Genomic DNA, 26,547 nt, shown 5'->3' with positions numbered 1-26,547 from the left:
ACTACATTCATCTTATGACATCAGTCAATGTGTTCTTTTAGTTTTGTGTAACCCTATGCCATCCTCTCGTTGGTGGCTTTTGGACGAAGTGTCATATCAGTACTCATACTCTGAGATTTTAATTAAACATCCTGACACGACATGAACATTTTAATCAGCTTTCTATGGGTTGCAGTTTTAACAAATCAGTGAGCGTGACGCATTATGCAACCTAAGATCGCAGATGTAAACTTACGACCGAAGAATTGCTTTTCGGTGTTGGACTTTTTTTCCTCCCTACAACAGAAAAAAAAGAGCCAAAAATCATATTAATACAAACCCAGATTAGGAAGCAAAAAACTTTAAACTGATCTAGAACGTATCACCTTTTACATTCAACCAGTACAAAGAGTAGTCCAACTAGGGACCGTGGAGGCCAATGGTGATCCATTGTATTTCTTTCCATCGTGTACGACCTTGGTATTCTTGAAAGGGGAAATGAGGTCGCTGCGTTTTAAATTAGTTGCTTTAAGCACTTTGCAGCCTGTCGCAGAAAATATTTTCCTCTTTCTCTAAATTTTATTATGAAGAAATGAGGAGTGACGCAAGACTTTTACACAGTACCATACTTTGATTACATAAAATTTGCCTAAATTATTATAACCTGTACCTTATACTATTACTACTGCTACGACTAACGATAATAATATTAATAATAATAATAATAATAATGTTTTATTCATTAGTGCTTGAAGAAAGGTCAATACCTGAAAAAGTTTCATCATGTCTCATATTGCACTAATTTTACAATTGCCTAATTTTTACAATTGTCATTTTATTTGAAGATTTTATTAAATTATTAAACTTCAAGAAGGTTGTTTTAATGTAAGTAAAGCTCTATTTAAAAGTAATTTTAGCCATGGAAAAAGTTCCTTGCTTTAAACTATAAGCTCTATAGGCAATAAAACTAATTTATCTCCCTTTTTTGCTGATCTGAAAAATAATTAGATTTATGACTCAAACACCGTACTCAATTTGAACTGTGAGTCTTAGGATTCGTCACACATCTACTAAAATCCCAAACTCCCTCGCGCTCTTTCTGTTTCAACTATCAGTCCGTTGCTTTCACAATCACCTACAGAGCACAAAATACTGGAAACTGATCATCAATTCTTCTGGAAACAGCAACACTAGCACAGTGACAACATCACTAAGTCACCAAAAATGATTCAGCTGATGCTCTATCCCACCTGCAAGAGCAGAAAAAAAAATTCAACCTCCCCCAAAACAGTTCTACACAGCAATCTTGGACTTTAATCTTATTCTAATCTCCACGACCTAGGCTTGTCGGAGTCCTGAATTAAAAAGCATGCATGGGGGATGATTACAGACCCTTCTCATCCTGGCTCCTGCATATTTGAGCGATTAGGATCTGGAAAATGCTTCAGAGCAGTTCAAACAAAAGGATCACGACACTGAAATTTCTTCCTACAGGCAATAGCTCTCATTAACAAGCTCCGAATAGACCATTCTGTCACACCTGGCTAATTGCACTGTGCACTTTCGACTTATTATTAATTTATTTTATTTTTTTTAACAATGTGAATATCTGATTTTATGAAACATCTTACAGGAGGTTTACACTGAACAAGATATACCCTGTTCCTTGAGTTAGTTCAAGGCGTTAAGATTTTACATAGTATATTCACGATCACTTAATGATTGTCTTTACTTTGGTTTGTTCCGCTGTGTAATTGCATTCAATCCGAGTACATGCAAAAGGACTATTTACTCAGTTTCATTCCCTGCATACATTTTCTCGCTTTCTCTTCGTTCCAGTTCCCATTTATTTTTCATTCCTCTACTCTGACTCTCAAACGAGAATAAGTTCAATTCATGACCTAAATAAAAGGAGGCCGATTCTGAGTCACAATAAATAGGCTTGAACTTCAACCCAGGATTGACATCATCCTCTTACACACTACACACTTGTGCCAGAGCCTGGCACAGACCCACGGTGATAACTGCAACAAACGCTTACATATAGACATACCAGACAGAGAGGAATTTGGAGTAACTTGGAATAAATGCAGTGCGTTTTAATAATAGTATTTGTGTCAAGGCTGTCTTTTTCAAAGAATGTCTAGAAGTTGTTAGTAAATGAATATATACAAGTCCAGTTGCCTTCACTGATTACTCCCGGGCAACATTCAAGATGCACTGGTCGATCAGTTCATGGTCTAGTCACTATGATCAGCATCTCTCATAACCAGTTCCGCACTGATTGTGCACATGCTCCCGAGGAGCATTCATTAGTTCATATCCCACTGCAGCAATTGGCTCACATGTGTAATGACTTTCTCTACTGATACAGTACGTGGGGAATTCTTAAAGATATGTCTCATAGGAAGCACGTGATGGCCTTCACCCCTTCCTGATGGTACCTATTAGCCCATTTTCAGTTGGATTTTATTTGAAATGCAGTTAGTTTTTACTCATTCCTTTAACCTGAAACACTTATTCATTTTTTATACTACTTCTATACTACTTATCTTGTCACAGTAAGCCTGGAGATTATTCCAAACAACTCTGATTCACCCACTCTGATTCACCCAATCAGCCTATCCTGCATGTCATTGGACTGGCGGGAATCGACCCTGAGGTTGCAGGCTACTGTGCCACCGTGCCACACTTGGAACCCTTTTTTCCCTATAATTTTGTGCAGATTTGTAGAAAATGCTGAGATATTTAATAGTACATGTTTTAACACGCAGTTGACTTTTACATTAAAGAACAGCGACAAAAAATGTTTGTGTATGCTGTCACTCAGCGAAGTTTGGCCTATAATCTGTTAACTACTAAAAGCAGGAATAACAGAGGAGGGGCGGGTTATCGGGGGCAGAGGCGGGGCTTGTAGGACGACTTTCTCACACACACGCACACACACTAACGGAATCCCTGCTGTCTGGCTCAGTGATTACATAAATTGTCTGAATAATAGATACATTTAAAAAATATATAACTAAATAACTGCGTACTTAAATGGCGAACCTAGCGCGTTAGATTACTCGTTACATCAAAAAAGTAATCCAAGTACGCGTTACACCCAACACTGGTCTGGAATGTACAGGGCACAATTTGCCCTGGGAGGGCTGCATGTATCAATCTGTACGCCAAGAATCAATTGTGCATGTACGGGAGCTCCTGTATGTGGAAGAGGGCAGACATCACCGTGCTCTGTGTGTCCTCACAGAGCATTACTGCCCTGTAATGCTGCATGATCAACAGGAGAGCGTCAGACTAATTTGGGAAGAAAAAGGGTGTAAATGTGGCCAGCTCTCTCTTGGGACTGATATGAGTTGAAAATCACAGGAAGTGGAAACACTGACAGAATTATTATGATTGTGGTTCTAGGAAGTTACACATGTTTTATGTTACAAATGTACAAATGCTAAAACACAGTACATCATAACTTGAAGTGTGTAATTCTGATGCGCTAATAATATTTCAAGCTTACACCCCTTACTGTGTATAACTGCTATCTCAATAACAAAAGTCTGCTTGGTAAACTAAAACCTGATCTCGAGTCATTTCCCATTCGCTCTGATGTTTAGGGGGGGAGCGGATTCCCCGCAGGAATTCCTCCTCCTCTTCTGAACTCTAATTAGATCCGAAGGATTAAACACAAAACTTTTTGCTGTATTAAGAGTTTCGATCTTCATTCAAAAGTAGACCCTTTTCTCCCGAAGCATGCTTTGTTTCTGCATTCACTATAAGCTCTCAGCAGGTGGAGCTGGGCTGCTCATGGGTGCAGATGGATATATTTTTTAATTCTCTCTGATTTCCAGCATGTGTTCGTCTCCGAGCCAGACTGTCCTGGTCTCTGTCTCCGAGTCCCACTGTGGCTACATATTCATGAGTGCCATCAACAAACAAAGACCAGACGTAAGAGTAAACTGCTACCCAGGGCATCACATTCCTGTAGAAACACACGCATAGAGAGACATGCGCATACCTAAAGATATAAAGAATACAATATTGATGATGCGGTCATGAACAGACCCTCTCAGGTTCCTCACAGAAGAGGCTAAACTGTCATTATTAATGAAGCTGAATGACATCTCCCGCCATCTAAATCATATATAATCAATTTATTCATTACCGCGTGGACGTGAAAGCCAGTCTGATTTGTTCTGGACAGGTGGCCGAGACGACCAGTAGCCCAAAGAGCCCGCCCACAAAGGCCCTAAAGACGATTATGCAAATAGAAGAGCTTTCGCTCAGACTTTCCCAGGAAGGGGAGGAGGAGAGGGAGAGACGTGTGTGTGTGTGTGTGTGTGTGTGTGTGTATACATGTGCTGGGGGCTACTGCAGCAATGCGGATGTCGAGACAATTCTGAGACAACATGCAAGGGGTCTGTCTACTGCATGGTTACACACCTTTGTTACCCGAGTCTGCTGAAGAGAACTGCTTCAATGTATAAACAAACTTTTAGTTAAGGTAGTGCACAAAAAGACACAATATACATAGCAATTAACAGCAGCTATACATCAACTCTAACAGTTACAGATGTCAAACTTAATGTAGCTGTAAAAATGTTGCCCTTTGTGGAGTGCTTCGATGCATTGCAAACTTGACGTTATCTCCAGTTAAAAGTTTGGACACAAGTTTGGATTTATTTTCCACATTTTAAAACGATACTGCATATATTTCAAACCGTACATGTTACAGGCAGTCAAATAACAAACAAGAAGTCAGTTGTTATTTTAAGACATGATTGTCAGCTCTTCTGGAATGCAAGAACTGTATTGTCAAGTGCATTTGCAAAACCAATCAAGCACCATAAAGAAGACCATGCCAGGAAAGCAAAAAGTTCTTTTAGAGTTACCAGCCTCAGAAATCACCAACTAACAAACACCACCTCAGATTATGAAGACTTTACTGAGCATAAGTAGCAAACACATCTCAATATCAACTGTTCAAATGAGATTATTGCATATTTTGGACAGGTACGGCATTGTTCAATAATGTAGAAAGAAATTTAAATCAGGAAATATAATAGATTTAAAAGGTGTCCAAACTTTTGCCTGGTAGTGTGCATATTAGTGCATGGTAAAAATAAAAATAAAAAACCCAACAATTTCTTATGTGCTCCACATTCTGTGTAAACCTCAAAATGGCCTACCACAGCAGCCCGACTGCTACGCACTAGCATCTCAAAATAACACACTTTGACGCTCACTGATCTCAAAACCACGAGATAGCAGCTTAAATAGATCAATTAGTGAGTTTTGTCTGATTGCTGGTTGGTATCAGTGCCTGGGAGTTGCTGCATGCTTATCTGTTTTGCTTATCTGTGGTGTTTCTGCTCTCCCTAAAGTAGATGCTAACGGCATGCTACATGTAGCATGGCAACGCTTTTCCATTACGGTTCTGCTTTAAGTCAGTGTATGAAACCTTTTGCAGCTAAATAATACAAGTGAATACACAATTTCCAGTTGCCACTATAGCCATTGAATCAGATGATACTTAACATACTTTATAACAGTATCTATAGGAATTAATGGTAGAGTGCAGTAAACAACACCTTCCTTAATTAGGCAGGCACTGTATAAATCGTAATGTTTGTGAACAGTATGATTAAACAAAAGTTAAAGTTTGTGAAACAGTTCCTTTATTTATACTGTATATTGCAATAATGTACATAATCTTACAAATTGTCAAAGTAACAAATGCACAAGATTTTCTTAGGTAAATATACCTGATATAGGTAAGAACACACACACACACACACAGTGAACACACACACACACACACACACACACACACACACACACACACACACACACACACACACAAATACTCTACAAACATACACACATACACACACTTGCCTTTCTGAGAAAAACTGTTATTATAATGTTTTTTTGTGTCCTGTGATAAGGGCAAAGCTGTCTGCATGTGATTTTTTACTTTTTCCTTATAAAAAGATTTTTCGATATAAACTTTGTCACAGTTTGCATGCCCCGCAAGGGTGCTAAATATTTACATTTTTATTTGTAAAATATTTTAAAGAAAAATTCCACCAAAGAAGCAATTGACTAATTAGAAATTAGTTGATTATCATGGGAAATATATTATATTGGACTACTTCAACTGGTTATTTTTACTGAGATATTACATAAAAAATATTTCATAACCTTTCCAGTCGCGTGCATACACGATGCATACAAATTTACTGACAAAGGCAAATTCGGAAGGAATTAAATTCCTAAAGATAACACCAAAAATAAGCCTATGCCCCCACTTTAACCATACTCTAAAAATTTGCTACTGATGCAGGCTCATATTTTTTTATAGAAACAAATATGTATTCCCTACATAGATTTTTTTTTTATCCTATTACCCTTGTCACATAATTGTAGTATAGTGTAGGTTAGCTATTTACACTTCCTAGAAGTTATAAAAGACATTAGAATTTAATGTAGTGTGTTTTGCAATGGAATTCTAAGTTCATAGTCTAGGGATATTAATAGCTACGGGGGGATTTTTGAAGTTGACTTTGCCAGATGTTTTTAATGTCCTGAAGCATAAGAAGCATGGTTCATTGTACACTTAAACAAAATTCCTGTTGTTGTGTTATCTTTCGTTTTAAACAGATTACTACTTGATACATGTCACAAAAATGTCAGCTGCGATTCCTGGTTGCAAAATCTTATCGGGACCCTAGTGATTTTTAACAGAAAGCCAGAATCCGTTTTTTAAAACACCATGTTGTGCTATTGTGAAATCGGACTAATAAAAAGTGTATTAAAATGTTATATATAACTACTTTATGTTTCATAGTTGTGGCAGTAAAAAAAAATGTCCGAAGAACACCATCTTTAGCAGTCGTCTCAGGTAAGTAACCAACTATCATTTCTGTAAAAATTGGATTAATAAATAAGGATTTAACATGCTTATCTAGTTAGCTAAAATGCCACATATATAATGTTAGGTGAACTCATGTAGCTGTGGTAAAGTGCTAGCCCCATCATTGCAAGTTCGATTCCCGGGTGATGCTGTAACTTCTTGCGGCTAGAGGCCTACAGAGAGCTGATTGGCCGAGCTCTCTCAGAGGGGAGGGATAAGAGATACTTTGTGCTCCCACATTAATCACAGCCAATCATGGCCGTCTGTGAGCTCATGCAAGCGGAAGGAGTGGATAGCGCGGTCCTCCGAGTGTGTTACTCCGTCCCCAACGGTGCGTGAGTGAGCAGTTCGAAAAGATGCGGTCGGCTGGCGTCACGCCGTTCAGAAACATGTGACAGTCTTCTGACCCTTCCAATTGAGGGGTAGTAGTAGCCTTAATGTGGGAGCCCCCTAGTGACGGGGAGGAATTGAATATGACTAAATTAGGGAGAAAATCGGGATTGGGGAATCACTGGGATAGGAATCACCAGTGACCGCCAGGTGCAATATTATCACGATAGCTAGGTGCTTATTCGTTTTATATTGAGATTCTGCATCATGATTTTATAAATATCCAAATTCGATATAGCAATAAAAAAAAAATTTGTTACAGTCGTTTAACACCTTGAAAGTCCACCATCCCCCAATTTCTAGTCGTAAGCATTTAGAGACTGTAAATTTCTTTTCAGCACAAACGTTTCTATGAGATATTTATGAGATATACGCTTCTATGAGATATGTATTGCAGACTAAACCACCACTTAGGATCATTAAGCCACAGACAGGATGCCAAGCCATACAGATCTAGAGTTACACCATTTAAAAGTAGTAGTTTAGCCCAAAAGCACTTTAGTGGTAATCTATAATAATGAGTTGATACCATTTTAGCTAAACTCAATCCAATTCCCAAATTTAATTCAGTCTGGTCCTAACCAAGTCGCATCAGGTTGCTAGGTTACCGAGTCTATTTGATAACTTTTTCCTCATCGTTAAACATCCCCTGATTGACACATACATTACTGTGCATTCCCAGGCAGGCTAAAAATAGCATTAATAGACAATGTTGTCATGCTTCACCTCCCTTTCCTCTCACCTCCAGTTGCTCTCAAGCAAAACTGCTGAGCTTACATTCTTCAGAAGGATGTCACATTATGGAGGCGGAATGCTTTATGATTTCTCACAGTCAAAACGGTTGCATAAAATACAAATGTGGTCTTCGCGTGAGCAACTTGAGTAACAACATTGATTTCAGCTGATGGATTTCAGCCACAACTTGAACTCGGACTGGTCGGAAAATTTCAGAATACTCAAAGAGTGACTCACACACACACACACACACACACACACACACACACACACACACACACACACACACACAAATGCTGAACCGTGCAGACCTGATGACTCTAACTAAATATAGAATTATTTCTTAACTGAAAAATGTGCATTCTAAAGCTTCAGCAATGAACACTATGCATCTGCTTGTTTACTGTGAGTTTAAGATAAAGTCCATCGCAAGCCCGAGAATTTTTTTTCATAAAATAGAATAGCATGTGTCCTTATCAGAGAAGACAATAATACAATCCCATGATTCTGTTCACAGATTTTTCCTATCAAAATTGTGATAGATAAGCGCGGCACTACTGAAACGAACAGTAAACTTGTCAAAATTTCTTCAGCAGCTATTACATATTTGCATAACTGCATAAACCAGATCTTAATAGTGAACTTTTGGTCATGTCATCGTGAGCGATGGATGCACATCGCCTGCCCACACAACCCTCAAATCACCATCTTTACGATCGGCTTCCCAGCAGCGGAGGCTCGTCTGAGTGTCGCAACACGTTGAATACTGAGGTCAAAGTGGCGTCATCTTAAAAAGCGATTTAAGTACCGTACAATAAACTTGGCTCTGGAGTGAACAGAAACATTGAGACGAGACAAAACATGAGACAGACAGGAAGAGTCGGACAGGCAGAGACATATGCAAGGTGATTTATTCTTCACACTGAAGGAGACACAGCAATGAAAATAAAAACTTTTCTCGGTTTACAAAGGCACAGATTACTGTGACGTCCTAATAATGTGGATCAACACCCCGGTATACACAGCCACAATATTAACTCACTGATGAGTCTCGTACAGATCAGGTCAAAAATGTAGGAACAACCATAAACCAGGCTGACTCATGAAATACAGGCATGATACAAGTGGTGTCTGATTCTCGGATTCCCTAATCCAAGAACATAAGATTCTATTTATATTGGTAATACTTCATACCATCCAGTTAATTGTTCCTCTTTCAGCTTAACACATTTCTCAAAACCATGAAAGCAACCAATAACATGTAACTACATGTAACTGCAACTTTTTCCACCCACACTGGGAAAATCCTGTGTAACCTGACCTTACTAAAAATATATGAACAGTAAAGCCAAACTAAGACTTATGATGCAACTTCTCTTAAATGCTGGTATAAAACTGATTAACATTTGCAGAAGACTTCAGGTCAAGTCACAGTACGATGATGAGTTTCTTTGCCACAGTAGAATATCTGTATACTGTAAAAGTTTTAAAGAAGGCCATACATGCGTGAATGATGATTCCGGCTGAGGTGGCTCCGCGCCTACAGTATTGCACTCATTTGTTTAAACATTCAGCAAGTGGAACCCCTGATCCTTAAATATCCTAATGGATAACTTTTCACCAACTTGTAGAAGCAACATGTCTGTGTGAACTCTACACACAGTCATTCACAAACACCACTTGCACACTACAGGAACGGGACTGGGAGTTATTGTCACATCGTCTGTACTGACCTTGCTCCAATCCGTTTCTGTAAGTCGGGAGTTCCTGGGGGGCCTGCGTTTCAGATGTGAAGCAGGCAGTCCAATCATGGTTGAGATAAGTGCCTTAGTGAAGCAGAAGATTATATCGAGAATTATAATAATGGTGAGCAGTGGTGGCTCTAACAGTTAAGGCTCTAGGTTACAGATTGGAAGGTCGAGGGTTCAAGCTCCAGCACAGCTGAGCTGCCACTGCGGAGCCCTTGAGCAAGGTCTTTCATACATATACATAGGAAAGATGGAAGGAAAAAACTCACTTCAACCAACACCATAGAACCAAATAAATAAATGGCTATTAAGAATGTGCAAAGACGATTCCATCTCTAAGGAAGTCGATGAGGAGTCAAAACACCACTAATTAAGAATGTCTGTCTGGTTCCCAGACACTAACAGTGTGTTTATGAGCCTACGTCTTTATTACAAATATGTATTTATTAGACTATGCCAAGTGTGCATGGTCTTGATATGAGCAAGCATACACACATGGCAGCCAGATTTATTTCTCTATTTTTTTTTTTTACTTCTCCACACTACTAAACATGAATCTAAGACACTATAGGTTTTGGATTCATCTTTTATCCCGCTACGTTACATTAGCGCTGTGCTACAGTCCTGTGTCTAGACTGGAAATGATCTGTTTTAAGTACTTAGAAGTTGTAATTAACTTGTACACAACTTCCCTTCGTCTGGTCATTACACCTACAAAAATGCTAATTTGTGCTAGGCTACAGGATGTTAATGTTATGTTAGCCTCAAGCTAACAGCAGTGTGTCACAAATTCATGGTTCCAAGTTCCATGTGCTTTTTGTTTGCTTTGTCAGGCGTTCGTGTTTTGGTTCTATTCCTGTCCTGCGTTTGGTCATTGTTTTTTCGCCCTAATGTGTGCACATGTTCTGAGTTTAGCCCTTAATTACTCTGTCTATTTATACACTTTTGTCTCATTGCAAAGTTTTTTTCAGTTCACCCTCCTCACTGTACTTTCTGATTTTGGATTTTCCTCAAGTTCCTAATCTGTTTTTTGTCTATTTCAGAACCTGTTATTTATTCTGAGCCATCAAAGAATCGCTGTCGGAATATGTATCACACTGATTACTAAACATGGGGGGAAAAATCGATTCAGTTACGTCTTGCGCTTGTTTAGTGTGACCATTCATGTATCGCTACACAGACACTAAAATATTTTTTAAAATTAGATATTTATTTATTTATTTTCAACATTAACACATTTGAATTTGAGGTAGTAAAATGTTGCAGTTCCATTATAGTCCTACAGGTGGCACATTCTAAACTGTTTACATGTTCCTGGGGATCCTGTGAGGTAGGAGTGAAATATTTGCCGGGTATATTTGAAGGTATTTTTGATCAGGATATTTATAAAATCGCGATACTAACAGAAGAGCAATAAAAGTCTAGTTGGCATCAAGGTATCGTAATACATTTGTACAATTTTAGTGAAGAATGACGTATGGACAACAGCAAAAAGGAAATGGAGCCGCTTTCAATCTCGTTTTTTAAAGCAGTCGGTGGCAAAAGGAATCATAAATTATTGTTAAGTGAGGTTTAATGTCTTAATTTTATATTTTACATGTCTTTTTTAAATGTTTTAATAGTTTTTATATGCAAAAATATGATTATAGTATTGGAAATTAGTAATATTGGTAATTTTTGTTGGCTGGAACGGATTATCTGCATTTTAATGACTTGCTATGGGAAATGCATTTCACAATAAGAAATTTCACCTAAAGGACTCGCCTCTGGAATGAATTAAATTTGTATGTGAAGGCACCGCTGTAATATCGTATCGGCTCGTCCCTGGTGATTTCCGTCCCTTTATGTGATCTTTACGTCTCTCACTTCGCAAGCTACATGGTGTACAGTCGTGGCTAAAAGTTTTGAGAATGACACAAATATTAGTTTTCACAAAGTTTGCTGCTAAACTGCTTTTAGATCTTTATTTTAGTTGTTTCTGTGATGTACTGAAATATAATTACAAGCACTTCATACGTTTCAAAGGCTTTTATCGACAATTACATGACATTTATGCATAGAGTCAGTATTTGCAGTGTTGGCCCTTCTTTTTCAGGACCTCTACAGTTCGACTGGGCATGCTCTCAATCAACTTCTGGGCCAAATCCTGACTGACAGCAACCCATTCTTTCATAATCACTTCTTGGAGTTTGTCAGAATTAGTGGGTTTTTGTTTGTCCACCTGCCTCTTGAGGATTGACCACAAGTTCTCAATGGGATTAAGATCTGGGGAGTTTCCAGGCCATGGACCCAAAATTTTAACGTTTTGGTCCCCGAGCCACTTAGTTATCACTTTTGCCTTATGGCACGGTGCTCCATCGTGCTGGAAAATGCATTGTTCTTCACCAAACTGTTGTTGGATTGTTGGAAGAAGTTGCTGTTGGAGGGTGTTTTGGTACCATTCTTTATTCATGGCTGTGTTTTTGGGCAAAATTGTGAGTGAGCCCACTCCCTTGGATGAGAAGCAACCCCACACATAAATGGTCTCTGGATGCTTTACTGTTTGCATGACACAGGACTGATGGTAGCGTCATCTTTTCTTCTCCGGACAAGCCTTTTTCCAGATGCCCCAAACAATCGTAAAGAGGCTTCATCAGAGAATATGACTTTGCCCCAGTCCTCAGCAGTCCATTCACCATACTTTCTGCAGAAGATCAATCTGTCCCTGATGTTTTTTTTGAGAGAAGTGGCTTCTTTGCTGCCCTTCTTGGCACCAGGCCATCTTCCAAAAGTCTTCGCCTCACTGTGCGTGCTGATGCGCTCACACCTGCCTGCTGCCATTCCTGAGCAAGCTCTGCACTGGTGGCACTCCGAGATGAATCTGATTAGGAGACGATCCTGGCGCTTGCTGGACTTTCTTGTAAGCCACACACCCTTCTAAAAGATATCTTGGAGTTTGTAAATGATGTTTTTTCTGTGTGTATCTTTTTGCACGTTGAAAGAAAAATGTCATTCTGCTATTTGACAATAAATGGTTTCTACTTCTTTTTCTACTGTCCTCCAGTACAGAGTAAAAGCAGAAGCCACAGAGTGGTGAGAAGGACAAAGCAGTGGGGAGAAAAAAAAACACAGCAGAATCATTTCTATGCAACATTTACTGACAAGACATTCTAGTAGAAGTGGAGCTCAAGGTATATCATTCTTCCTTCTGCATTTCTGTCTATCATCGATATTCCTAGTCATTAATACCTCTAGCTCTTTCTTTCTTCTCTCATCACTGCCTATACGTACCTCTCGCTTCTCCCTCTCACACTTCACCCTCCCTGTCTTTATCCATCCCATCTTGACCCAGTCTCTCTTTCATCCCTGCCTCCTTCTCTCTCCTGCTTCTTTGCTTACTTGTTTACCTCTCTTTTTCTCTCGCGCTCACCCCCTCTCCATTTTTTTTTTCAATTCTATCTATTACTTTCTCTCCCCCTCCTTACACAGAGAGAAACAACAGAGCTGCAAAATGCCAGAAAAAAAATATTCACTGTCGCTGTCAAGAAGTCAAAGCGAATACAGTACGTCCACCATCCTGCGGCTTCTCTCTCTCTGTCTCTCTCTCTCTCTCTCCTTCTCAGGGATGGAGGGAATGCGGCGGGAGCGAAAGGGGTAAGGCAGGTTGCTATGCAACCATTTTCACATGAGGGTTCAGCTGATAAGTCTGGTGTAAAGGTCTTGAATACCTGCACTAGAATTTTTTTGCCTAACCCCTTCTCCATCACTCACACACACACACACACACACACACACATATATACACACACAAACACACACACACCTCTACATATCATTACTGTACCAAAAAGCTCATGCAAAGCCAAACCCCTAATATTTACCCTAACGCTTTTTTTTTTTTTTCATTTGAATTTAAATACAAAACACGACAAAAATATAATTTGTTTGTAAAAAATAAATGTGTTTTCTTTATGGGGATGAAATGTCCTCACAAGGTTATAGTCATATCATGTATACTTATTATGCAGGCATTTGGTCTTCACAAAGGGTGAGAAAACTGTGTGTGCGTGCGTGTGTGCGTGTGTGTGTGTGTGTGTGTGTGTGTGTGTGTGTGTGTGTGTGTAAGACACACAGGCGCAAATTTCATTGGCATTCCCAACCAGTGTGTTGTGTCTTCCTCCCTCTGTTGTAGGACACTGTTTAATGCGAGGCATGTTTATATGTTTAGTATGCGCGCACACACACACATACACACACGCGCGTGTTTTTCTTACTATCCTAATAAGGACCTTGAGTTGACATCATTGTTTATGCAGATAATTTATTCAACACTTAACCTAACTTTAAAAACTAGAAATTCTTTAACCCCCTTTTTTTTTACTTAACAAAAACCACTTTTATATTTAAAAAAACAACAACAAAAGGTTTCCTTTATTGGATGTAGCCATATGTCCCCGCACTTATCAGATACTCCTATCCTTATGAGGACACTTGATCCCCATCAAGATATAAAACATGCCCACACTCACTCAATCACACAAAAACACACACACACACATACACAAGTGATGCGGCCAGCCGGGAACCAATCAGATCGCTGTCGAGGCCACGCCAGGCCCCTTCCCCCTCTATTCAAAAACAAGAGTTGCTCTGTTCATCCCAGAAAACAATGTTTATTTGTCTGGACAGCTGTTTAACGGGAAAACAGCATTATTGCCAAACCCTGAGAGCCAGAGAAAGCCTTGAACCCTGACAGAACGATGGCTTCAACAACAATCGTTCGAACCTTGTGACAAGCGCACAGCATCCCACCCCTTTCACCTGGTCTCAGCCGGTTTACTAGTTGCTCGGGCGCCAAGTAATAATGATAAATGTTTAGCTTTACATTTATGTATTAGCTTTACATTTCTCCTACACACTGGCTAAGGGTGTTTCTTACGCAAAACAAAAAAACGATAATAAATGATACACTGGTGGTGTATTTTATTACAGACACCAAATGAAGGCTAATACCTTAACCCTGAGACCGTGTTTCAAATTATGTTGCTAAATATTACTGAAGTAAAAATAAAGCATGGGCGTAATCCTTGGTTCTTTGTCCTTCCCAAGAATGAGAAGTAGTCTACTACATACAATAAGCGACAAATACATGTGACCTTTAACACAATATTTGGATTTATTTGATATTTCTATTTTTTTCATATTTCAGAGATCTGAGCCACCAACCTGCTCGTCCATCTACTCACATGTGACGAGCAAGACAAAGTGGAAAAATTAAAAACTTAAACACTTTTTGCTGTATAAAAATGGCACTATTTTGATTTAATAATTGGCGACAACCTATAGGAAGTATGATGAGCTGAATTTTATTTTAACCAACTACACAAACATAACTGAGCGCAAAAAAAAAGAAAAAAGTCACATAGCACTTTTTATGGTTATTTTCTATTGTTTTTGTGACCAAAAAATATATATCATTATAATAATATGTTGAGTTTTGTACCATCATTCCCATATTCTGGTAGCTGAAATAAATTATGAAAACTTTGGTTTTGCGTGAGATATCAGAAAACCTACAATGTGATGTCTGAAGCCACACACTGACAGGTTTTCCGTATTTCCAGGTCAGCTTGAGTTTTAAGGGGTAATATTCCTGGATTTTTTTTAAAAGGAGGAGCCTGTTCGTAACAACAGTTTGATCTTGAATATACATTCTTACTTAAAAACTCTATAGGAATTTGCTGTTAGCTAGGTAACGACAACAACAACAACAACAACAAAAAAAACACCCATACAGCACAGATACAGTACAGTACAGAGGTCACGTACAGTACTGAGCAAAGTCTTGAGCCACCACTAATTTCTTCATATTTTGCTTCGAGCCACACTTTATTGTATTTTTTATGTAGTTTTAGAAATAGATCTCCAGGCTCCATAAAGAACTTCTTTGGCTCGAATTTTTGTAGTTTTAAAGGAACGTTTTTGCTTGTTAAACCACACAGTGACCTATAAACCATTCAAGCATTAAAAACCATCTAACTTCAGGCATAAACCAGTTTGAGACAAGTGCAGATGATGACAGATGATCAGTAGGTTGATTAGTATACTGATGATGCTGAATGCTGAGTGGTTGGAAAAGACAAGAGGGGAAACAAGGTTGTTTCTGAGGTTGTTACATAAACAACCAATTTTTTTATTGTACCTTCAGGTAAGGTGTAGCCTATCGCACTGAAATATGCATTCCATTTCATTAATTTAATTCACATCATATCATTTCGTAAAATTGTTAACCAAATGTTTTCTCACAAGTTTTTTTCAAAAACAGATTTCAATATTCAAGGAGCTATAAACTATAAAAGTTATCACTACGTTCCTGTAATGAATTACGGGTCTTTCAAATCGTTTCTGTTTTCAATATTTGGGTAAAATCTTGAGAATTGCATTCTTTATTATTGTAATTTAACTTAAAAACAAGAAAGCTGATGCCGTCAGAGAAACATTTGTTTACATCCTCCAGACATGAGGCCATGAGTTCACATTGAAAAGCTAAGCCTTTGAGCTCTGAAAGGAAGTTTATCACCCCATTCCCAAATAAATAATAATGGCCCCTTTTATTTTGAGCATCTGCAGGCACTAACGATGCTCTTTAATGAGAAGAGTTATAAACAGACTGAGTTTAATTACACCTCAAATCCACCAAACTGTCATCTGCACATGGCTTCAGCTGGCCCTCCATCTGACGTGTGGTGTGTGTGTGTGTTCTGATTTGTGAGCCCTCATGGCAGTTACGTTTATGACTGTGCGCTATTGTGTGTGTGTGTGTGTGAGAACGGATGCATGGTAGTATTCCTCAATTGTGGTAGTGCCAGGTGCTGGTTAGAGATCTGACCCAGAGCCAAGACAGGCCCACTGGCATTACTGGGAACACACACACACAAACACACAAACACACACCCACACACCCACACATTATATATATATATATATATATATATATATATATATATATATATATATACATACTATATGTGTATATGTGTCTGTGTGTGTGTGTGTGTATGTATGTATATGTGTATATATATATATATATATATATATATATATATATATATATATATATATATACATACACACACACACACACACACACACACACACACACACACAGTTTGGCATTCCAATACATATAAAATATCACATGTGATAGTAATCTGTTGGATCAGTAATCCGAGGGACTATAATCGCCTAGGCAGCATTTGTTTTAGACACTCTGAACTGCTTTGCATAAAGTACATCCTGGGACATCACAATCAACAACAGATAGAATATGCTTTTCTGTTAAATTTATAAATAATGGCAGTACTCATGGATGCCTTTAAGAATAACGGCGCCTAAGCAGAAAGGATTTCTGTGGACTAGGGCTGGAGCTATTGAATATTTTCGTAATCGAGCATTCTACCAAAATTTGAATCGATAAATCAAGTTATCGGATAAAATTTACTTTTGCTTAATTAAACACCAATGTAAAATTTATAAGAGAAACAAAGATTGTTTCTTTTTTTAAATCTACTTTTATTTTTTAAATGCATACAGCATTTGATCAAAAATAAACACTGTCATTATTCACAATACAAGGAAAAGCTTAAAGTTGACTGAGATGAATTAAGTGCATTACAGTGCCATAAATTCTTATTTTAAAGCCTTTTCTCAGATGCAAAAACTAAAAAAAGGTATTTCAAATGAGTTTAAGTATCAAAAAAAAACTAAGGCACACATTAAAATAAATTTTATTATATTTTTATAGCTCCCTTCCATTTCGCAGCCCGCAACAGAACGCTCCATCAAATCAATACACCACTAACAGTTTTTGTCTTCTTCCGCTTTGTGGGTGACGTAATCGTTTCTTCTTGTCTGTGTTTACTGGCGGCTTGCTTCCGGAAGCGCGCTGTGTCACGACGAACAAATAATTGCGCAAAAACATAGCGCAAGCTTTAAAAATTCAATTAAAAGAAGCTTCGGGGCAGAAGATTTTGCCTCGATCATTTTTTGTAATCGAATTACTCGAGGAATCGTTTTAGCCCTATTGTGTGCACCCCTGATAAAGTCTGTCACAGACAAAAGGGGAGATAAGAACTAATGTTGGAGTTTAACGAAGTAAAGGTCAGAAAATGATAACACTATAATAAAACAAAACATGTTAATTTTATGTGTAGGCCCACTGGTAGCTGCTCACAAAAATGCTAGTCAAAAATCACCAAAGATTCACAGATTAGAACCTTTTTTCAGAGAATTACTGCATTCTCCAATCTCAGGGAGTGGTCTCATTTTCTCAGTAGGAGCTCAGCAGATCAGTGGGATTATATAAATGTATTTTCCCTATCGCTCTCCTATCGTTGCTAACTTAAAGACATAATTCATAGGGATTTGTATGGAAAATGCCTCATAATCAAAAGCTAATAATTAATGCATTTTAGAAATATGTTGCTATTTAACAAAGATAAATGTTTTCTCTTTGACAGACTAGGTTTCTACTAGTAATCATTAGGGATGAGAATCACCAGTTGCCACCCAATATAATATCGTCGCGATACCTGGGTGCCGATCCAATTGCTAGTGAGATTCTGTAATTATCTAATTTTACAAATATCCTGATTTGTTATTACATTCAGAAGCTCATGCACTCGACACAGAATCAGAATAATTTAATTAATGTTTATGGATGTGTCATGTTTAAACAATTATTACCACTTGGTCAGTAGGTTTTCATTCATAAAAATAATTTTCTGGTTTCTCTGTAACAAACTGACATTTTTGTCTTATAAATTTCAAGAAAGTGGGTAAAAGAGAGGCTGTTGAGGGAATAAGGGGAAGGTTTATGGCTGCTATAAAGTAAATGATAACCAGGACTTTCCTCACAAACACCTAATACGGTTACAAGAAATGTAAGGCTGATGTGTCAATCATTAATACAATTAAAGATGATAATTGCTGGCAGACTGCTGCAGTATAGGAGGAATAAAACTCTATATAAGCACATATGTTATTCTGCACATACTGTAGAATAAACCTTTTAGACTCAGTTCCAATAGAAATAATACTGTTTGACAACTCTAACAGTTTCGGATGTGTGTGTGTGTGTTCTCAGGCAGACACTCACATAAGCAGCTTGACAAAATAAAATGACAGCAGTCAAATTCTGAAACAAATCCAGGATCTACAATTCATCCAGCCATGGTTCAGGGGACATAGTCATTAATCACAGTTAGTGATATATCATTTGTTTGGATGTATTCTGAAAGATAAATGACCTGTTAAAGCTTCTGGGCCTTGAATTTCAATGATTTTGCATTTCAAAGCTGACACAGCCCTTTTCTTATTTACTCCATCGATTTCATCTAACCTAGAAGTAATTAAACGCATGCTAATAAGGAACCTTCCCAAATTAGCATTCCTTTTAAAACAGAAGGCCGTATAAACATATGTTACATTTTGTCTGGTATTCCAGGACATTATATACAGTAAGGAGTCCTTGGCAGACACTGCAAGTCACAGATTCCTATATGGCAGCAAGAAAAAGATTAATTGCACTTCTACAGTGGATTATACTGGCAGTTACTGTCTATGTACTGGTAAAGCTAATAAACCAAAAATCAAATCAATTCAATTCCTTGAATGATTGAATTCATAGTACATCAGCATTAAAAACAAGATAAGCAGATGATGGTAAGGTTGAACAGCCATCCTATAACGAGCCATGCAGTCTTACAAGCAGGTCTCTGAAACCACAAATTGACCAACACTGATCTGGTAGTTTGGTAAATGAGATAGTATTGATCTGTTGTTAATGACTTTCGTCCCATAGCAGATAAATTTTAATTAGTGGTCTGTCATTAAAATCCATTTTGTAGTGTCTTTTTATCTGTAATGTCAGAACGATGCATTTCAAAAAAGTCTCTGTGAGTAAGTCAAAATGAAATACATGATTTTAAGTGACAATGTTAAAACATGCTGACAAACATGATCCTTGTAAGGAATGCCAATCCAGAAGATATACTGTAGTCTCCTGGAGAATGCCTTGTGTAGATGAAATAGACATCGCAGGAGTCAAATCGATGCATCTGCCACTTATCCAATTTTTCCGTTTAAACCTTGCCTCTCAAACACAAAAATTATGTCAAGATTCACATGAAATGCCCTCAAATTTAAACCAAGTACCCTCACATTCACTAACATCACTCTCGTTTTTTTTTTCATACCACAACTCATACATTTACATGCAATATTTTCCTCATTCGCCAATGTCACACAATTTTACATAAAATATGCTCATATTTACCTCTTAAATTTTAAGATTCACCACCTCAACTTTTATGCTGACATACAATACTTTCATCACAAACGTATTGTATGGAAGTATTGCATTTTACACAAAATTCTCTAACATTCATTTCTCACTTTTACATAAAACAGCACAAAACTCATGTTTGCCTCTTTTCTACATAAGTTTACATAAAACACTCTCAGATTCGCCACTTTGTCCTACATTTACATAAAACACTCACATCCTCTATTTTGCCTTATACATTTACATAAAGCAGTTTCACACTTGCAACGTTACTTCATATATTTACATGAAACGGTTTCACATTTGCCACTTCACATAAATCATGCTCACAATCACAAATTTTCTTTATACATTTATATAAAATGCTCTCACATTCGCCACTTTACCACATTTGCCTATTAAAACAATACCATATTTGCCACTTCATACCTCATACATTTACATAAAACACCCTTGACACTTTACACAAAGCACTCCCACTTTCACCAATTTGCATAAAACACTCACATTTTCCACTTTACCTCATACAACTACGTAAAATACTCTTACATTCGCTACTTTGCCTCATACTTTTCCATAAAACACTCTCACATCAACCACTCCACCTCTCTGATTTCCATACGCACACACAAGTTTCTAAATAGACGAAGAGGCAGCTGAGAAGTGGTCAAGTGCTTGACCAAAAAAACAACGACATGTCAACACACATTTTGTCATCTTACCTGTGCATACTCTCTCTCCAGTGTGGCCTTCTTCTGACTGTATGTCCTGTTAAAAAAAGACAAAATAATTCTTATTAAATTAGCAGTAACGCAGAAAATACCTCTGTGGACCAACATTGTGTTCCCTCCCTCCAAATTTTACGCCACTTAATCCCTGCCATTTGTCCACCCATAGCCATTTGTCTTCTTCATCCTGTCTCACGCTGTCGGGTGACAACAACCTTATACTCCAGTCCGAAGAGCAAAAGAGGAAACATTCAGAAGAGCGTTTTATTAGTGTTTGGCGCTCAGATGGTTTGCTGACTAGCCAGAAGACAGGAGGCAGTCAAAAAATAAAAGAGAATAAAGCAGCTGCAGTAATGCGGAGCAGATAAAGAAAAAAAAAAAAAGATGTTTAGTCTGCCAGTTATTTTGAAAAAATATAAAAGAAAAGTGATAAACTGTGAAAAAAGAGTTTATTTAGTGCTATGCTAGCACTGACCTGCTATTATTGGTGCCCCTCTGCAAGTACTGGTTAACCATCTAACCACGAAACAGATCTATTCAGGTGAGTAAAATCCAACAAGCATGTCCGAGATGTGTTCTACTCAAACTGGACATACTGAGTGTGCAGAATACCAGAACACAGTTATGAGACTTTAAACTACCTTGATTTATCTATATAATCTCCTGCTACACTAACGAACTTATCCCAGCGTTTCACTAGTGTGTGGATACCATCAAGATAAAAAGTTTTCTCAGCGTCTGAAACGCTGGCCTCTGAGGAACTCCTTTAATGGTCAAAAATATGGGTTGAAGTGAGGTCATGGTGTTAGGGGGGATTGTGGCAATAACTTCCAACCCAGTTCCTGTAATGTGTAAGTGGTGATCAAGAATGATTGTGTGTTCAGTTCCCACAGACAGGCGCGTCTCTTCCACAACTTAGCAAAATGTTATCAGTGGATTTTCAAGGGTCAGGCGTTCGACTTGCTGAATGTTCACAGGAACAACTCCAGCGAGCTCAGAGCGACCTCGGCCAGGATCATCATTCATGGACAACCATAATGGTCATCGGTCATCATTCTTGGATGTGGCTAACAGTCTCAACACTGTACATATTCATTTAGGTTTATGGTAACATTTCCCTACAGGTCCCGGTTTGACTTGAACGCATGTAGTAAAATCTGGTACCTCCCTATTAGGCGTTATGATCCCTATCTGTGTGTGTGTTTATATGTGTGCGTGTTCAAAGCAGTATTTAAATTGGCCCTTACACAAGACAGGAATTTCTGCAGTGACTCTTGCTTCAAACCCCAGTGAACTCCATGAATAAGCACTGGACTGAATCCAAAGCATGGATTTGTGCCTATATAGTTTGACAAGACTGCAAGAAGTGGTAGGGGGAGTGCTTCATTGCATATTCTGCGCGCACACACACACACACAAACATACACAGAGCGTCATATTTAGAAATGGGTCTAATGCGTTTATCTCTTGTTTAAACCTCTATCCCTCCTCTCTCTCATATCCTGAATAGCCGTTATCTCCACTGCAGGACTTCTTATCTCAATCTGTGGCGCACAATTCCAAAACCAGTGCCTCTCTGTCTGCTTTAGAGAATGGCTGAGAATGGCTAAGAATTTCTGAGTTATGTAACCCCCCGAAACACCATTAACCCTTTTAGAATCATGCTTATTCCTTATCTATTCTTCTGTAAAAGGCTCAGATGTTATGTGACAGGCTGACACACACAGGGTGCAAGCCAAGCTGCAATTTGCTAAAGATTTGCCTGTACTTCTATCAACTAGAGTTTTTCTGTCGGAAATTCTAAAAAAAAAAAAAAAAAAACACCACCAAATGACTCAAATTAATTTTTTTTTAAAGAATAATGGTCAGAAACAGACAGGAAGACACACCCAGTTGTCAGTACTTTCCAAAAAATCTGTTTATTCTATTATTGCAGCAACTCATTTTCCACAGTCAAATTTTCAGACTTCAGTCAAGCATCAAAAATCCTGTTCAAATCTTTGTATTCTCAAATACAAATTACATAAACCCAGCTCCAGGAAACTCCAATTCTGACTCAAGATGTCCCCACAGAAAAGCACAGATGATAACAACTTGAAGTGAATATGGACCGTTTATCTCCACTGTTTTCACCAGTTTAACTCTGTTTCTTTGAATTCCTCCTAAAACCATGCCAGGGGTGGAAACAGCTATTATGAATGGAGTTCAAGTCAAACCAGGACTTATGCTGGAATTTCAGTATGTAAATTACATCGCTATAATAGGAGAATCAAATATTTGAATGAGGAGGCATAAGCAATTGTTATGCTTTGCAGTGACCGGATAGCATCTTTATCCTTCATTTTAAAAATAAAACAAAACAAAAAAGATTTTTAGACATTGTACTGTCTAATCACTGTGCTCCCATCTAAGCCTGATGGCCAGTCAGAACAACCGATCCTAAAGTGCCTTTGCTAAATTACTCAATCTCATAATGTGTGTGAAAAATGGTGCAGCAAAAGTCTTTGCCAAAAAACTAAATGAGCTTAGAAGTGAAAAGCCTGTATGAACATTCCCGTTTGGAAGGAGCGGAGGACATGGAGCCCGCAGCAGGGTGTTGAAGTATGTATCATCACACTCGAAGAGAGGAAACAAAGGCAAACCTCGTAACGCAGCTACATCAATGGAGAAAAGTCATCAGAAGGAGAAGCGGGACCCGAGCTCTAAATTTGAATTCAATTGCAGCTCATTTCAGGGATTTGGATCATTTGTCTCGGCTCACTGATAAGAGCTGAAATTTCCATTCTCAAATCTTTCGGTTCTTTACCAAAGAGTAATTGTTCTTCTTCATATTGCTTTCATTCTAATTAAGAAAATACAATGAATTTGCACGACATTTTGTAAAATGCATTTAAATAATTGCCTCAGCTTCAAAACAATGCAATGCAGTGAATCCTCTCTGTCAAACATCTCACATGGCTGGGAGTCAAACACCAGACAATGACAGTTCTGATGCTTAAAAGAGATCATAATGAAAGCATTTTAAATGACACACAAGTAATGGCCTTGCCTTCAAAAAAATGAGAGTTTATATGAAAGACTAAATATTTTATCACATGTTTACGCTAATACAAGATTTTATTTACAATTTAATCTGTATATTTTGCTCTAAAGTGATGCTGGTCGATCCTTCAGGTTGACATGGGCCCAATTGATAAACCTCATTTAAGCTGATAATGTAGATAGGGACAGGGATTCCCTCATTAAAAACTAAAACACACAGAGAGAGAGAAAGAGAGAGAGAGAGACAAACACAGAGAACGAGAGAGTGGGACACAGAGAGAGAGAGAGAGAGAGAGAGAGAGAGAGAGAAAGAGAGAGAGAAAGAGAGAGAGACAAACACACAGAGAATGAGAGAGTGGGACAGAGAGAGAGAGAGAGAGAGAGAGAGAGAGAGAGAGAGAATTTGTTGGGTGCGTGTGTGTCCTAAGCTTACAGTTCAATTGAAGTGTTGCCTGCTTTCAAACAATGAAACAAGAACCTGCAGCAAAAAGGCCACATGGCTTCCAGATGTTGCCCTTTCTAAACTGGAGAAGCTCCTACAAACGCACGTCAAATGTCAACTGCCCAGGGGTTAAATCTACCTCCTATCATCTTTGTGTCTCTGATCTAAACAACGTGAAAGAACAAAAGATGATTAATTCAGACAGCTAGAAAAAAACAAAGCAATCGTACCAAAGCAAACTTCGTGCTGGTGCTGTGTTTGGTGGAGCATAAAAAAAGTTACAGAATACAATGAGGAAGAGAAGAAGATGAATGACTGAGACAGCAAGCCTGGAGACGTTTTCCAGGAAGTCGTCTAGAAAGGAAAAACAACACTTCAAGTCAATAATTATACCAGGCCGCAGAATGCCTAATTATAAAGCAGTGCAGAGGAGCTAACGATCACGCTACCGTTACTTTTAGGATCTCAAGGCCATTAACATGTCTGATCAAGCGGTACAAAAGAAAAAACTGCTGAGCTATGGAAATTCTATTCTTTACTTCAGACCTATTCCTGAACACAATACCAGAGTTGACAAGGCAAAATTATATGCTATAGACGAAATCATCACCAAAGCAGTTAGGCTACTACTATTCTGACAAAGCTCTTTTTGCGCTATAATTAATTCCGCCCTCTATGCTGCAATTGGCTAAGCAAAAAAACAAAACAAAAAAAAACAACATAATGTGTAAATTTGGGAACAAATATCTACGAGGGAGATCAAAAATTATCCACACTCCCGTTTGGATATATGCAAATAAAATTTGGACGGATACTGTAAGGACGTTTCTTAAAGAGGATCGTTACTGGTGATGAGACATGGATTTATCACTACGAGCCTGAGAATAAACAGCAGAGTATGGAACGGAAACATCCTCAACCACCAACCAAGCAAAAGTTTAAAAGTCAACAATCAGATGGAAACAGTATGTTACGATTGTAATGAGAATGTAAAAGCTGCTTGGATGTTTAATCAACCAAATAAATTCAGAAAAACGAAAATTTTCTAGTCTTAGATTTGTTCATGATATACGTATCCAGGATTTTTTTTTTTTTAAGTATTTACTATTTAAGTCCAAATGCAGTCAAGCAGCAAACTGCAGGAATCTGAATCTGCTTCGATGCCCCAAACACTTACCATGCAAATTTTACATTTATTGTTTTGTAAACAATTTGAGGTCAATCCAAAAAATAAAAAGATGTCAAAAGGTCACCATGATACAGCCATAAGGCATGCTGTTTCAGTCAATAACGTTTGACTACTCTGTTCCATAAACCATAAGATGACCACACCGATTATGGTCTTTAAAAGGATAATACATGGTATATGTGTGTGAGACCATGAACGGAACTGGAAAAGATGGTCTAATGCTGAGTGTGTACAGTCAACCTGGTGTGTGTACAGTGTAATTTCGCCTCATCCTGGTGAGGGGGGAATGCATGGCGAGAATGATTGTGGGAACGTGAAGACAGGACACCAAAGTGAGAAAAAGTGAATAAACATTTTGCTGAAGGACAGAGGACACTAAAGTAGAAAGATGAGGGAGATGATGACCATGACCTCATCTCATTCCACACAATCGCTTCCGCTAATCCTTGCTACTTTGTTTATCAATGTCACTAGCTTGTTTTACACCATAGTGGCGTATATTATTTCCAATAAGGAAATTGGCACAGGATGACAATTCTATGCTTGTTAAAAAATGTAAAATGGATTTAATATTTAATATGCAAATATGAGTGTCTGTATTTCAACTGTGTAGAATGCAAAGTTATTTAATATAACAGTAGAAAGCAGACAAAAATCATATTAACAACGAACTGTGATTAACTATTCAGATGAATATGAAATGTCAGATGTATGACATAAGGATAGGGCAGGAGTAGGGCACGTTGTTAAGACTAGTGATTGCGAACCTGCCAATGTTAGGCCCTTATCCCATAACTGCTTAGATGTATACACAAGATAAAGGTAGGTGCACTCTGGTATCCGGCACCAAGACGTTAGCAGCAGATCCTTTAAGTTATCTAAAGCATTTAGTTAAAGGTGCTAATTGTTTATGTGGTAATCCAACTGCCCAACTGAATAGTAGGTTTTGTTTGCAAGTGAACTTTCTGTATAGTAAAATGAATCTTTCGGTGTAGAATCTTTTAGTGAGTGAGTTTAGGAAAGCGAGAGAACATCGCTGTAAAGCAAATGGATGCGC

At 38.1% G+C, this 26,547-nt stretch overlaps 1 protein-coding gene across 1 annotated transcript in view; it reads right to left on the bottom strand.

The window, feature by feature from the left end:
- LOC128527762 (F-BAR and double SH3 domains protein 2-like) overlaps positions 1 to 26,547 on the bottom strand; it is a 105,114-nt gene that overhangs the window by 59,053 nt on the left and 19,514 nt on the right. Inside the window, exon 3 of the mRNA XM_053500326.1 lies at positions 20,812 to 20,857. Within this exon, the coding sequence (XP_053356301.1) occupies positions 20,812 to 20,857 (46 nt within the window). The remainder of the gene's footprint in view (positions 1 to 20,811; positions 20,858 to 26,547) is intronic.

Source organism: Clarias gariepinus, chromosome 7 (genome assembly GCF_024256425.1).
Source record: "Clarias gariepinus isolate MV-2021 ecotype Netherlands chromosome 7, CGAR_prim_01v2, whole genome shotgun sequence".
Taxonomy (NCBI): domain Eukaryota; kingdom Metazoa; phylum Chordata; class Actinopteri; order Siluriformes; family Clariidae; genus Clarias; species Clarias gariepinus.
Note: the sequence above shows the minus strand (reverse complement) of the source record. Positions and strands in the feature narration are given on the sequence as shown.